Here is a 12,415-nt window from a genome sequence, read left to right on the forward strand (position 1 = left end):
TGAACATTTTGTTGCTCTTGTTGCCCTAAAACCTGTGATTTTTTTTTTGAAAATATTTGTTGGTTATTTGAATGCATCACATCTTAATCTAAATGCACTACAACTTGTGGTTTATATGTATTTGCTAGGTGTTGGTGACTAAATAAACCAGTACTTGATGCAATGAGGCTTATATCCATATATAATCTTTATTGTTTGTCATGCTTTGTAAATTAATATTGATATGAACTTGTACTCATTTTAAGTTTCCAGTTCATCTATCAGGTTCAGGCAAAATCTATCACACAAAAGTCTTTAATATTTGTAGACCATTAAAAAATGTGCGCCCCCGTGTATACACTGAATATGTATATTATTACTTGAATCCACAAGAACCATGCAAGGACGCTTACTTCAGTGTTGCCACCCCTCATAGTTCTCATGCCACCCCCTTGCCACCCCATAAATAATTTTCTAGATCCGCCCCTGATTATTTTGCTTGTATATAGCCTATGCACTTTAGAGTTTTTAGCCTGTGACCAGGACTTTTATTTTGGAGTGGCGTTGTGACGTCATAAGACCGCGGCGCGCTGGGCGTCTGTTGAGAATCGGCTGAAGAAAGGTTTGTGTTTTGTAAGCATTTAAAGTTTTTAAATAGGCTTAGTCCCTTCATATAATGTAATAGCTAACTTTTAAGAGCGTTATTTCTGTGAGTAAAACATCCACATGAGTAACTGAAAAGGTTTTTTTCTTAGTAACAGAAAAGTTGCGTCTTATTTTGCCCCCTTTATCGTGCATCAGTTTATTATAAACATGAATTCAGTCTCTAGTAAATTGTGAAGAAACGAGCTTTCCGAGTCAACTGAATCAAATGCATGTCAAAAATGATTCAATCAGTGTTTCGAATCTCTTGAAAAGAGTTTCATCCTACAACACCAGAGGCTTTCAGGAGCGCTTCTAGTTTTTAGTTTGTACAAGCAGTTTTATAGCACTTGTGTTCAATTATGTATTCATTTTCAGTAACTCTTTATCGTTTTAATTTAATTGCATTTTTTCCCTAACTCTGAACATAACTGTTACCACCCTCTTGATATATTTAACCTGATTTGTTTCAAAATATGAACCCATATATTCTGATTCAGTTTTGATGAAAGAAAGACCTTAATTTCTCAACATTTTCTGTTCATTAGCCGCAGTGCTGTCTGATGTCTGACCTTTTAACAAAGTTCAGTAAAACTGTTAATAATATAATATGAAAACACATTCCAATTGACAACATCAATCAGCCATACTGATTTACTGTGGATTTATTTTTATTTCTGTTAATTATTCTCATCTTAAACATGTCAATTTGTTCAAACACACAGAAAAACTCCTGGTTCATCTGAGCTCTCGTGACACACTATTATAAAGATGGCGTTTATTAAAGAGGAGAGTGAAGACATAAAGATTGAAGAAGTGTTCAGTGTGAAACATGAAGAAACTGAAGAACAAACAGGTTAGTTTCATTCTCAAAGCTGAACTCATTTCATTCTTATTAAAATGTGGCCTCTATGGAAATAAATTATATTGTTGTGGCATCATATGAGTGCCCAAAACAGTTTTGTGTAACAAAAATATGTAATTCTGAATTGAAAACAAAGAAAACCATTCATGTAAACCTAAAACAATTAAATGTGAGTAATTATCTCTACATTTGTTGATCTACATTATTTTCTGTTTGATTAGTGATCTTTTAGGTTCATTACAGAACTGTGGCGGGACAGATTAAACCATGGCAGATCATCTTTGTAATTAAATCAGAAATAGACATTTGATATAGAGTGCAATAAAGCAGGTAATTCATCATTTTAAAAGGCTGTTATTCACCTCCTGTTTGTGCTTTTGTCTTTGAAGTAAACAGTGTTTTAATCTTTGGTTTGCATAACTTACAGTCGACTCGAGTGAAATATCCACTCATGTACGTTCTTTTCATAATGATCAGATGATTTCTTGTTGTACGGACTATAAAGCCGTAAGATGCATGATATAATAATAGTTGGCGGTAATGAATTAATTTAGTTTGTGATCTAGTAAGAAGACTCTGCGCTGCTTCACTGCATTGTTAAAGTGCCCCTATTATGGATTTTTGAAAATGACCTTTCAAGCAGTGCGTAATGTACCTATATGCAGGGGCGGAGCCAGGGGCATTGTAAACGTCCGGGGCTTAGCCCAAATTTATATTTGTCCAATGACATTTTAATTTTCTGTTAACAGCTTTACTGACATGAAATGAGCTTTTGCTGTAGTATTGTTGTTTCAGAGGATTGTAATTTATAAAAGTTAGTTGGGTGTACCTCCTCTAGGGGGGTCCAGGGGCATACCCCCCCGGGAGAAAATTTAGTACGTTTTAAGGTTAAATGCATCAATCTGGTGCACTTTGAGAGCTCAAAACTTAAGAGCTTAAGCCCATACAGTGTGCAAATTGACCAAAGAAACAGCATTGACTTACCTGGACATGAAAGACAAACATCTTTTTAGTTGTGATATAAAGTCTCAGTCTACATTGTGTTTTAGGATGCCAAACAATTATTAATAAAATAATAATATAATAATATTTTGATAGGCTAATTATTCATGACAGTAATTTCCATGTAACAAATGCACTCTAAAATAAATCACAATTTTTATTAGTTAGCCTACTTTACACAACAGTATAGGGAAATTACAACACTTGTACTAATTTCTTTTTAAAAGATAAATCCTTGAGCATTTTTTTGATCACCAGATCAAATGAGCAAATGTGCGCACTTCTATTTAAAACATGCACAGCACAGAGTGTATATATACTTAATCACTGTATTTTGCTGGTTTATAAAGGCACAAAGCCATATCACGGTTTCGATTTTAGTTTGTTGGTAAAATACAATTTTTGGGTTTATGATGAAACGGTGGCGGCGGCACAGGGTCATTAATGGGAAACACTGAATGAATGTTTAGCTGACAAATGTGCTAAAATTGTCATATCAGCTGTTATATCATAACAAAAACCCTTAAACGGGACCGAATGAGAGTCTCGAGGCCTGCCGCTGCTCTGACTGAGTGACAGGAGGCGTGTCTGTCATCGGATACCTATGATGTAGAAAGCGATATTGAACTGTTTAACATATTTTAACCCTCAGGGGTCTGAGGCTGATTTGGGGCCTGGAGAAGTTTTGACATGCCCTGACATTTGTGCTTTTTTCAGTTGTTCATAAACATATTAATGGAAAAAGTGTCATTACACTGTATTCAGCACAAACTAGGCTACAATAATATGTGAGGAACATGAATGTACATGTTTGTATTTTTGAAGGAATAACGTTTATGCGTGGTTATTGAAAAAACAAAAAACTATTAGTTATTCACAGATTCTGAATGTGTAGTCTCCAAGCTTTCCAACGATTTGTAACACATGGAAATCTGATAATATTTGGAGAAGTTGTGGCCATTTGAAGGTAGGCACTCAAAAATGCTCAAAGGGCAGAAAATGACCTCTAATTTTGTAGTTCTCGCCTGTTCTCACCTGCTGGGAGTGACAAAAGGGCTCATTTACATCTCATTTAGATAAGCCATACCCCCTGTAAAGCTGCATGGTTGCAAAGCAACGACAGACGCAACGGGAAAAATCGGACCGCATACTATTAATAATAAAGCATAATGTGCATTGTAAATGTCAGTAATTTATCTTTTTTGACTTTAGGACTTTTTTTAACAGGATTCTGTGATAACCGTATAGTCCTGGTTTAGACCTCAGTTAGTGGTTAGACCTGGTTTGAGTCAAAGGATTAAAAACATCCTGTACATTAAACTCTTCAATAAATACTTTTACTTTTGACTTATAATGCACATTTTACGGCTACGGATACTTTATACTTTTACTTACGTAGGAATTTAATCTGATACATTTACTATTACATTAGTAAATCCTTGTTAAGAATATTAAGTAGTAACTAGCTAAAATTATTAGCGTCACATTCAATTCAAGAATAGTAAGGTTTACATGAGCTAAGTCATTCACACCAGTCAATTCAAGCAGTTGAAGCGTTATTCAAATTAATAGCAGATGCTAACATTACCATTATAGTAATGGGGGTTTTTCGATGCTAACGATTACAATTAAAACGAAACTCCTGAGCTAGCTAATAGCAAAAGACACATGAGATAACGTGTAGCCTACGTGTTCTTAGAATGAACACAAAACGACAAACTTTGATGTTTATGGAAACTCACCCCATAAGAAACAGAAAAGATCTCGTTGCCTCCAATGAAATAAGTTGTTCGGGCACACTTTCTCTTTGTCGGGGTCTTCTTTGTGGATGTAACCATCTCCGAAGTTTGCACTATGCGTCTGTTTGCCTCTAAATGTCCAATAATTCACATGTCCTGCCACTCTTTTTTCCGCAGCTAAAGAATCCAGCCGTATGTTGTACTTCAAAACATTTTCAGTGTAACGGCCACGGTTCAGCTCATCTGCGATATTCTTTGCGGCGTCCATCTTCATTAAATTTTGATATCAGCTAGAGCCGGCCAGAGCGCTGCATAAATAAGTAGCCACGCTTCCCTTGGAGGGCGGCGGCAATAACAAAAGAAACAAAAGCTGGCGTATCCGATTCCAGTATGGAAATACAAACAGACAATGACACGCCCCTACGGCGAGATAGAATCCCAGAAAAACAAGCCGATTTCAACCTCAAAATGTATGCTTTTAAATAAACCAATACTGCTACCTAAAACACGGAGATGCTTCTTCGTGATCTCAACTAACAGATTCTGCAAAAAAACGAAAATCACCAATTTTGAAAAAAAAAACGCTTCTTTCTCAGTTTGCTCAATAGTTGTGCTGCCGACTTGTGTCCCTGGTTTCCGTGACGGGTCACATATTTATTCAGGATTTATTGTCATTACTATGAGCGCTGGATACTGTGTTTTCAATTCATACTTGCAGCCGGAGGGCGCTCTGCCCCTTTTGTCCACAAATGCCTGCTAAAGAAGAATAGGCAATCCAGGAACTAACCGAACTAACAGAGGCCAGAGATCGCTAACTATGGCTATTCAAAACACTTTTCAAGACAATAAATACACGAGTGAGACGATGTATGCATGTATTGACTGAATTTGCGTCTGAATAGTGCTCGCTCCGTGGGCGTGGCCGCATTAGCGGATAATGAGCTGAATCACAGACTTTGACATGGCTCTCTTTTCATACAGATTACATAAACACAGAATATTTGTTTTCGATTTGACTTGCACGATTTAAAACCTGACATTTCAAGGGTTTTTAGACATAAGTCTAATTTTTTTGTGATTAGTATTCACTAAGTTAGTTAATTTTCTGAGAACTATCAGATTGGAGTTCGTTCAGAGGGAGACGAGAGATCACGCATCATGTTAGTTTTCTTTATTTTGCAAAAAGCACAACATTTTGTTTTTACTCTGAGTGTACACAAATAAAAGAAGATATTCCACAGATTAAAATGGTGTATAACTCTTAATTATATGTGCAACATTAACGGAGTATTTTGAGTCTCTTTCACACTGGTTAGAAAAAAAACGCGGTGATCATGCCAGCGTGACCGCCGACCCGAGGGAGTTAATATAGATACGTTTAGAAAAAAAAATATCTTTTGAGAGCACTGAAGAAACCTCAAACCTGAAAGATTCGGGGCTTTTGGGAAAACATTCGGGGCTCCAGCCCCCTTAGCCCACCCCTAGTGCCCCCCTTGCCTATATGTGAATGTAAACAGTGTTCAAAGTTGTAAAGCTGAAAGTGCATCATAAAAAAAAGTTATTGTCTCTCAAAAGAAAGAGTTTTTAGTTCGAATCCCATTCCCTACGTTCTGTGTGGACATCCCTCGAAAACTTGATCCCTCCTCAAACGCTGTATCTGGTTCGTATTGTGTACATGTCGAGAAGATGCTGTTTTCTGCTCTGCAATAGCAAATTATCTTTGTGAACACTTCCAAAGGTTGAGGATATGAAGAACCAGTGATTAAAATTGACATGAAACATGAAAGTGTTATTAATTATTGATGTATATATTTTCTACTGGGTGTTCAAAATACACCCGATCTTACCTCGACGAACTCAAACACACGAAAAGAGTCAAAGATGCGAGTGAAGGCGGAGCCTCCTATTACATTAGCATCACGGACCAATGGTAGTACGAAGGTGTTTTGCAGCTGAAGCGAAATTTTCCTGAAGGTTCGCTTTGGCAAGCCATTTCGAACTTCCAAAAAGTCAAATGACATCGCATCAGTTGGTTCTTTGATTTCGTTTGAGGTTTATCGGGGCCTTTACTGTATTCATAGAGACGAGCCATGTCGTTATTTTCATTATTTAGCACTTGCAGTCTGTATAATTCATAAACACAACTTCATTCTTTATAAATCTCTCCAACAGTGTAGCATTAGCCCATTAACCTGAGCATAGGCTACTCATTCAAAATCAAGTGTAAACATCCAAATAAATACTATACTCACATGATTGGATAGGCTGCATGATGAACACTTTGTAAAGGTCCATTTTGAGGGTTATATTAGCTGTGTGAACTTTGTTTATGCAATGTATTATAGAGTTGCGCGCTCGGGGGGCAGAGAGCGCTAGCATTTAAAGGGGACACGCACAGAATCGGCGCATTTATAATTACGCCTCAAAATAGGCAGTTAAAAAATTTAATAATAAAAAGTCTATGGGGTATTTTGAGCTGAAACTTCACAGACACATTCAGGGGACACCTTAGACGTATATTACATCTTGTGAAAAAGGATTCTAGGGCACCTTTAAACAACACCGAGTAAGCCAGTCAGAGATTTTGGACATTGTGACAGATAATTTTTTTTGCCACCAGTTCATTTGTTTTATCACGTACATAAATCTCAGTATCACCTGCATACATTTAAATATATACATCGACAAACATCTGGAAAATAATTCAAGTACAAAATAAAAAGTAGAGGCCCTGGTATAGACACCTGAGGTACCCCTGTGGAACGATCTCTCAAAGAAGATGTGTTTTAATCCGGGTGTAAGATAAGACTCAATACAATTGATTGTTTCTACCGAAAAGTTAAAATGTAATCATTTAGATAACAGATTTTTATGATTTAGCATATTGAATGCCTTTTGTAAATCAATGAACACTGCACCCACAACCCTTGTCTAGTTTTCACCACACTTGCTCAATAAAACAACATACAGCAGTTTCCGTTGAATGATGTTTACCGAACCCAAATTGCAAATGGCACAATAAATTATTTGGTAAATCTAAAAAAATTTACAATTTGTCCAGTTACTACTTTTTCTACTGTTTTAGACATTGCTGACAAAATTGAAATGGGGCTATAATTTGATAAATTAGTGTGATCACCTGCCTTGAAAACTGGGGTAACTAACCTCTGACCCCCTCACACCCTTAAACCAATGCACTTACACACAAAACTTCTACTTGGGTAAAGTTGGTTTTATATTCGCACATTCGGACTTTTGATCAATTCAGACTTTCCAATAAATGTGCAATAAATTAATGTTTGTGAATTTTAAGCAGCGACATGATATTGACAACCAACGATTGTCAACTTACAACATTTTTCACAGTCGATCAAAATAGGCAAGTATTGTTTTAATGGCATATTTACTTGTGAATGTCCACTGAATGTCCAATGTAGTGTGATTAACAAGGCTATTGAATACGGATGTCCGAATGTGCGAATATAAAACCAACTTTACCGAAGTAAAACTTCTGTCCTCTACATTTCTCCTCTTCTTAATCTATTTGTCAGATAAACCTGGAATTGTATATTACAAATATTTTTGGCTCTTGAAGGATTGCTTTTGTTCCTCTCGTGAGTTGCTTTGGTTAAAACTGTTTGCATAAATCTGCACATCGTGTAATTAATTAGATTAAAAATTGTATAACCTCTTTCAGTAGCTTAGTGCATATAGGATGTAGTATACTATGTTGGTGAGTGTTGATGTTTTAATGCTTTTATGTTGTTTTGTGCCATTAAACAAGGGTTAATTTGTTTTTGTTTTTCTTTAGACCTGATGCAGCTGAAAGAGGAGAGTCAAGAACTGGAGGAGAAAAATTATTATGAAAATGATCATGGTTTCAAAACTGAAGAAAAATCTTTTAGTTGCTCAATGACAAAAATGGTTCCCTCACAAAAAAGAGTTCTGAAGACAGAAACTAGTAGTGATTTCACATGCCAACAGTGTGGAAAATGTTTCGGTCGAAAACAATACCTTACAATCCACATGAGAATTCACACTGGAGAGAAGCCTTTCACCTGCCAGCAGTGTGGAAAGAGTTTCACTCAAAAATCAAGCCTTAATATCCACATGAAAATTCACACTGGAGAGAGTCCTTACACCTGCCAAGAGTGTGGAAAGAGTTTCACTCAAAAAGGAAACTTTAATGTCCACATGAGAATTCATACCGGAGAGAAATCTTTCACCTGCAACCTGTGTGGGAAGAGCTTCTCACTAAAAGGAAATCTACAGATTCATATGAGAACTCACACTGGAGAGAAGCCGTTCACATGTGATCTGTGTGGAAAGAGTTTTCCACACAAAGGACGGATTAAAGTGCACATGAGAATTCACACTGGAGAGAAGCCGTTCACATGTGATCAGTGCGGAAGGTGTTTCAGATGTAAATTAACTCTTAAAAGCCACATGAGCACTCACTCAAGAGAGAAGTGTTTTAAATGTCATCAATGTGGAAGGAGCTATACATGCAGTAAACGTCTTAAGAAACACGTAATAACTCACAACGGAGGTACGCCCTTCATGTGCCTTCACTGTGGAATGACATGCTCAAGCAATGCAAGCCTTGAGGTTCACATAACAAGTCACACTGAAGAGCCTTTCACATGTCTTCAGTGTGACATGAGTTTCACAAATGAAAGAGACATGAAACATCATTTGAAAACTCATTCTGGAAAGAAACTTTAATATTGCAAAAAAAATATTTTGCCATCACATTTGCAGATACTCCCAAGGCCCTGTTTCCACCTGGTATTAAGATTTAATCCGTCACTTTTGTTCACTTCTGTCCTGATTTCTTCGAGGGGAGTGTCTACCCATAAAGTAAATGTATGGTTTTTATCAGATCTTTTGATCAAATGGACAAAATAAGGTTGCGCAATTTACATATGAACATACTATGAGCATCAGCTTTCGTTTCTGACAGATGCAAGATCACATTGAACATGGTGAGTGTGTGTTAGAAATCAGGAATGGTGAGATTAAATTGTTTTGTCTCCAAACCAAACTTGGTTCTTTAGCCGACAAAGTTTAAATCCCATCTGGCTACCAAGCTTTCCATAATATTTACACATTAAGTCAGTAGGCAGAGAGTAGGCGGTCCTTTGTGGCTGTTCGAACACATATGAGGGTTTCCACTACGAAAGCAATTTGGTCAAATGCTTCAAAAGTGGAAGCCCAAAACGGTTTTTACCCCGTTTACACCTGTACATAGCGTTGTCCACTTGATCCGATCGACCAAAATGCATCTTAATACCAGGAAACTGGGCCTAAAATGAATGCAGGTGTGAGACCCTGTTTTTGTGTGGAAACTGTTTTAAATGGCTCTGTAATTTTAAATGCCAATAGGAAATATCTGATAAAATAATTTTGATTTCATTTATTTGATTCAGTTCAATACCTCACAATCAAAATGTTATATAAACTTCTGTCTTGGTGTGAAATGCAACCATGTAAATGATAAAATATTAATAAAAGGACAAACTGAATAATAAAAAAAAAGAATATTGAAATGAATTACTGATTCATCTTTAGTGAGAGAACACACAGGTAATCATGGTTTAGACTTTAATATGCCTGCGTTAGGGAGTGTTTCAGTACACATGCTGTCGTGTTGTCCTGAAAAAGGATGGAGGGTCCAGATTCTGTGTCAATTACAGAGGGCTAAACTCTAAAACTCACCTAGATGCCTATCTAATGACTTCTTGTGTCTTCCTTTTGGGCTGAAAAATGCTGGAGCATTATTTTAGAGTCTAATGGAACATGCTATGAGAACTTTAAGGTAAATGATGCATGGAGTACATTGATGATATTGTTGTGTATTCACAATCCATCTCTGAACATCTACAACACCATCATCAAGTTCTCCCATGTCTCCATAAGGCTGGTCTCACTCTTAACCTAAAGAAATGCAACCTCCTTCAAAAATAAAGTCCTCAGGCACATAGTTTCAGAAAAGGAGTGACTACAGACCCAACTTAGGTTGCTGCAGTAAAGTCATTTCAAGTACCTCAAACTGTGAAAGAGGTGCAAAGATTTTTGAAACTTGCTGGCTGGCATCACCGGTTTATAGAGAAAGCTGCTCCCTTGCACTCTCTAAAACAAAAGAACCTCACTTGGTCTTGGACTGACCAGTACCAACAGGCATTTGGCATTCTCAAGCAAGACTTGGTAGAAGCACCCGTACTTAGCCCTAACCCCTAACTTTACTAAACCTTTTCATGTACAGGCTGATGCCAGCGACATTGGTCTAGAGCAGGGGTTTCCAATCCTGGAGGGCCACTGTCCTGCAGAGTTTAGGTCCAACCCTAATTAAACACATCTGAACCAGCTAATCAAGGTCTTACTATAGGCTAGAAACCTCCAAGCAGGTGTGTTTAGGCAAGCTGGAGCTAAACTCTCCAGGACTGAATTTGGACACCCCTGGTCTAGAGTCTGAAGGTGAGGGCATGTCATTGCTTATGCCTCTCGCTTACTTCGAGGAGTTTAGAAAGCATACTCAGTCTCAGAAAAAGAATGTCTAGATGTGGTATGGGTGGTGAAAAAATGGAGACCATACTTGGAAGGAAGTCCATTTGAAGTAGTTACGCATCATTGCTGCTTTGTTATGAAAACACTGGGTTTGCTACCGCTGAGATTGCTTTAGGAAGGAAACTGAAAGGGCCATTGGAAAGGGCTTTACAACCACCCTTCTGACACTAGCACTGTTCAGCCCTCCATGGAACATCAGCAAGACCTCATCAAAATGGAAAAGGAAATTTTGCACAAGCCTAAGCCAAACAGAAAAAATATTACGAGACCTGTGACAAAATTATATAATTATAATTATATATAATTATATATTATAATTATATAGAAATTAACATCCAGTTAAGCATTTATTTGCCTTTTGATGTTCTCTGGAACTGTCATCTTTTCACAATTTCAAGAACGTCTTCTAGTTTCTGGAAGTCCAAATTTGTGTCTTGTTTCTCAATATACATATCAGCATTGCCACTGTGATTCACAGAACAATGCATGTTTTCATTAATGGTCATGCCAAACAACTGTCATGCTAAAATAAGACAGGGACATATACCATGATATGAGAATGTGCAACAGGTACAAGAATGGGTCTCCAAAGCCGTATGATATATTCCTCTCCCACAAAGGCTTTCCACAATGATTTCCATCTTCACCTCAGAACAGACACTGAATTGGCCGTTGTCTTGTACAGCTCTTGCATGAGCTTCCAGCTGAAGAGCAAGTTCAGGGAACGCATCATCCTTATCTTTGAGTACATCTAGCACCACCAAATGTTTGCATACTTCACCTCTCAAACCAATAGGGCAACTGCAGAAGCACTCTGCTGGGCAGGTTCTGTAGAAAATTGTGGGGTCTTTTTTGGATGGCACACTATAGACATATTTCTGATGATTCTCTTTTGATGTGGTCAATCCAGCCTTTTTCCATCATATCTAGTTGCATTGTTAAATGTTTCCTCCATATTAATGGCAATTTGCCATTCTTCCTTTCTGTTTGCAAAGGTTTAATTGCCTGGAAGTAAGTCTCTGTCTTGCAAAGAAGGACATGAAGCAAGTCATCCAAACGATGTTTTCTTATCCCAGATAAGAATTGGTATTTTAGTCGATGGAAGATCCTGAATAAAAGAAACTATTCATAGTGCCAAAACAAGTGTATACTTATATGGGGAAAATATGCATGACAGTGAATGGTAGTAAAGGCTGTACAGCAGAAATCCCTTTAAATTTGCCAGGGTCTTATATTACCTTTCTATTAAATTGTTGGTCTCTGAATTCCCATGGTTATAACAATGTCCATAACCGGCCCATCTATGTCTTATTGGTTCCCAGTACCTCTGGAAGTAATTGCAAAGCTCATGGTAGTGAGAAAAAATCCTTTAGACATTTTTCAGCCACTCTGTCAAAGTCAGCCTTCTGCAATAAATAAAACAAGGTAGTGTGAGACTGCAAGCACAAAAGGCAAAAACAACAACAAAACATAATAATACTCATGATAAAATATCTATAGTATTCTGTCATTTCTAAAGTTTTTTGAAAATTACACAATGTGTAGTGAAAAAAGCTACTTGCAGTACATTACTTACAGCTAAACTGCTTTTAGCTGTTACGCCAGCCGCAGCTGGAACCAG

General features: G+C 37.2%; 1 protein-coding gene across 2 annotated transcripts; it reads left to right on the forward strand.

Annotated features, from left to right (window-relative positions):
- The first annotated feature begins 522 nt into the window (after positions 1 to 522).
- On the forward strand, positions 523 to 9,790 carry LOC125269726 (gastrula zinc finger protein XlCGF8.2DB-like). 2 transcript variants are annotated; one of them, XM_048192679.1, is made up of 3 exons: positions 523 to 601; positions 1,347 to 1,477; positions 8,039 to 9,790. In XM_048192679.1, exons 2-3 carry the CDS (start codon positions 1,393 to 1,395, stop codon positions 8,950 to 8,952), a joined length of 999 nt encoding a protein of 332 aa, XP_048048636.1. In that variant the 5' UTR covers positions 523 to 601; positions 1,347 to 1,392; the 3' UTR covers positions 8,953 to 9,790. The 2 variants fall into 2 exon arrangements, with proteins under 2 accessions (XP_048048636.1, XP_048048637.1); XM_048192680.1 differs by lacking the exon at positions 523 to 601 and adding an exon at positions 1,708 to 1,816 and having other exon boundaries at positions 1,345 to 1,477.
- Positions 9,791 to 12,415: the final 2,625 nt, after the last annotated feature.

The sequence above is a fragment of the Megalobrama amblycephala genome, linkage group LG6 (assembly GCF_018812025.1).
Source record: "Megalobrama amblycephala isolate DHTTF-2021 linkage group LG6, ASM1881202v1, whole genome shotgun sequence".
Taxonomy (NCBI): domain Eukaryota; kingdom Metazoa; phylum Chordata; class Actinopteri; order Cypriniformes; family Xenocyprididae; genus Megalobrama; species Megalobrama amblycephala.

Excerpts from the sequence above, each read along its gene's own strand:
- LOC125269726 (XM_048192679.1), top strand. The coding sequence starts at position 1,393 with ATGGCGTTTATTAAAGAGGAGAGTGAAGACATAAAGATTGAAGAAGTG. Across the intron at positions 1,478-8,038 it reads AGAAACTGAAGAACAAACAG|ACCTGATGCAGCTGAAAGAG; the intron begins GTTAGTTTCATT and ends GTTTTTCTTTAG.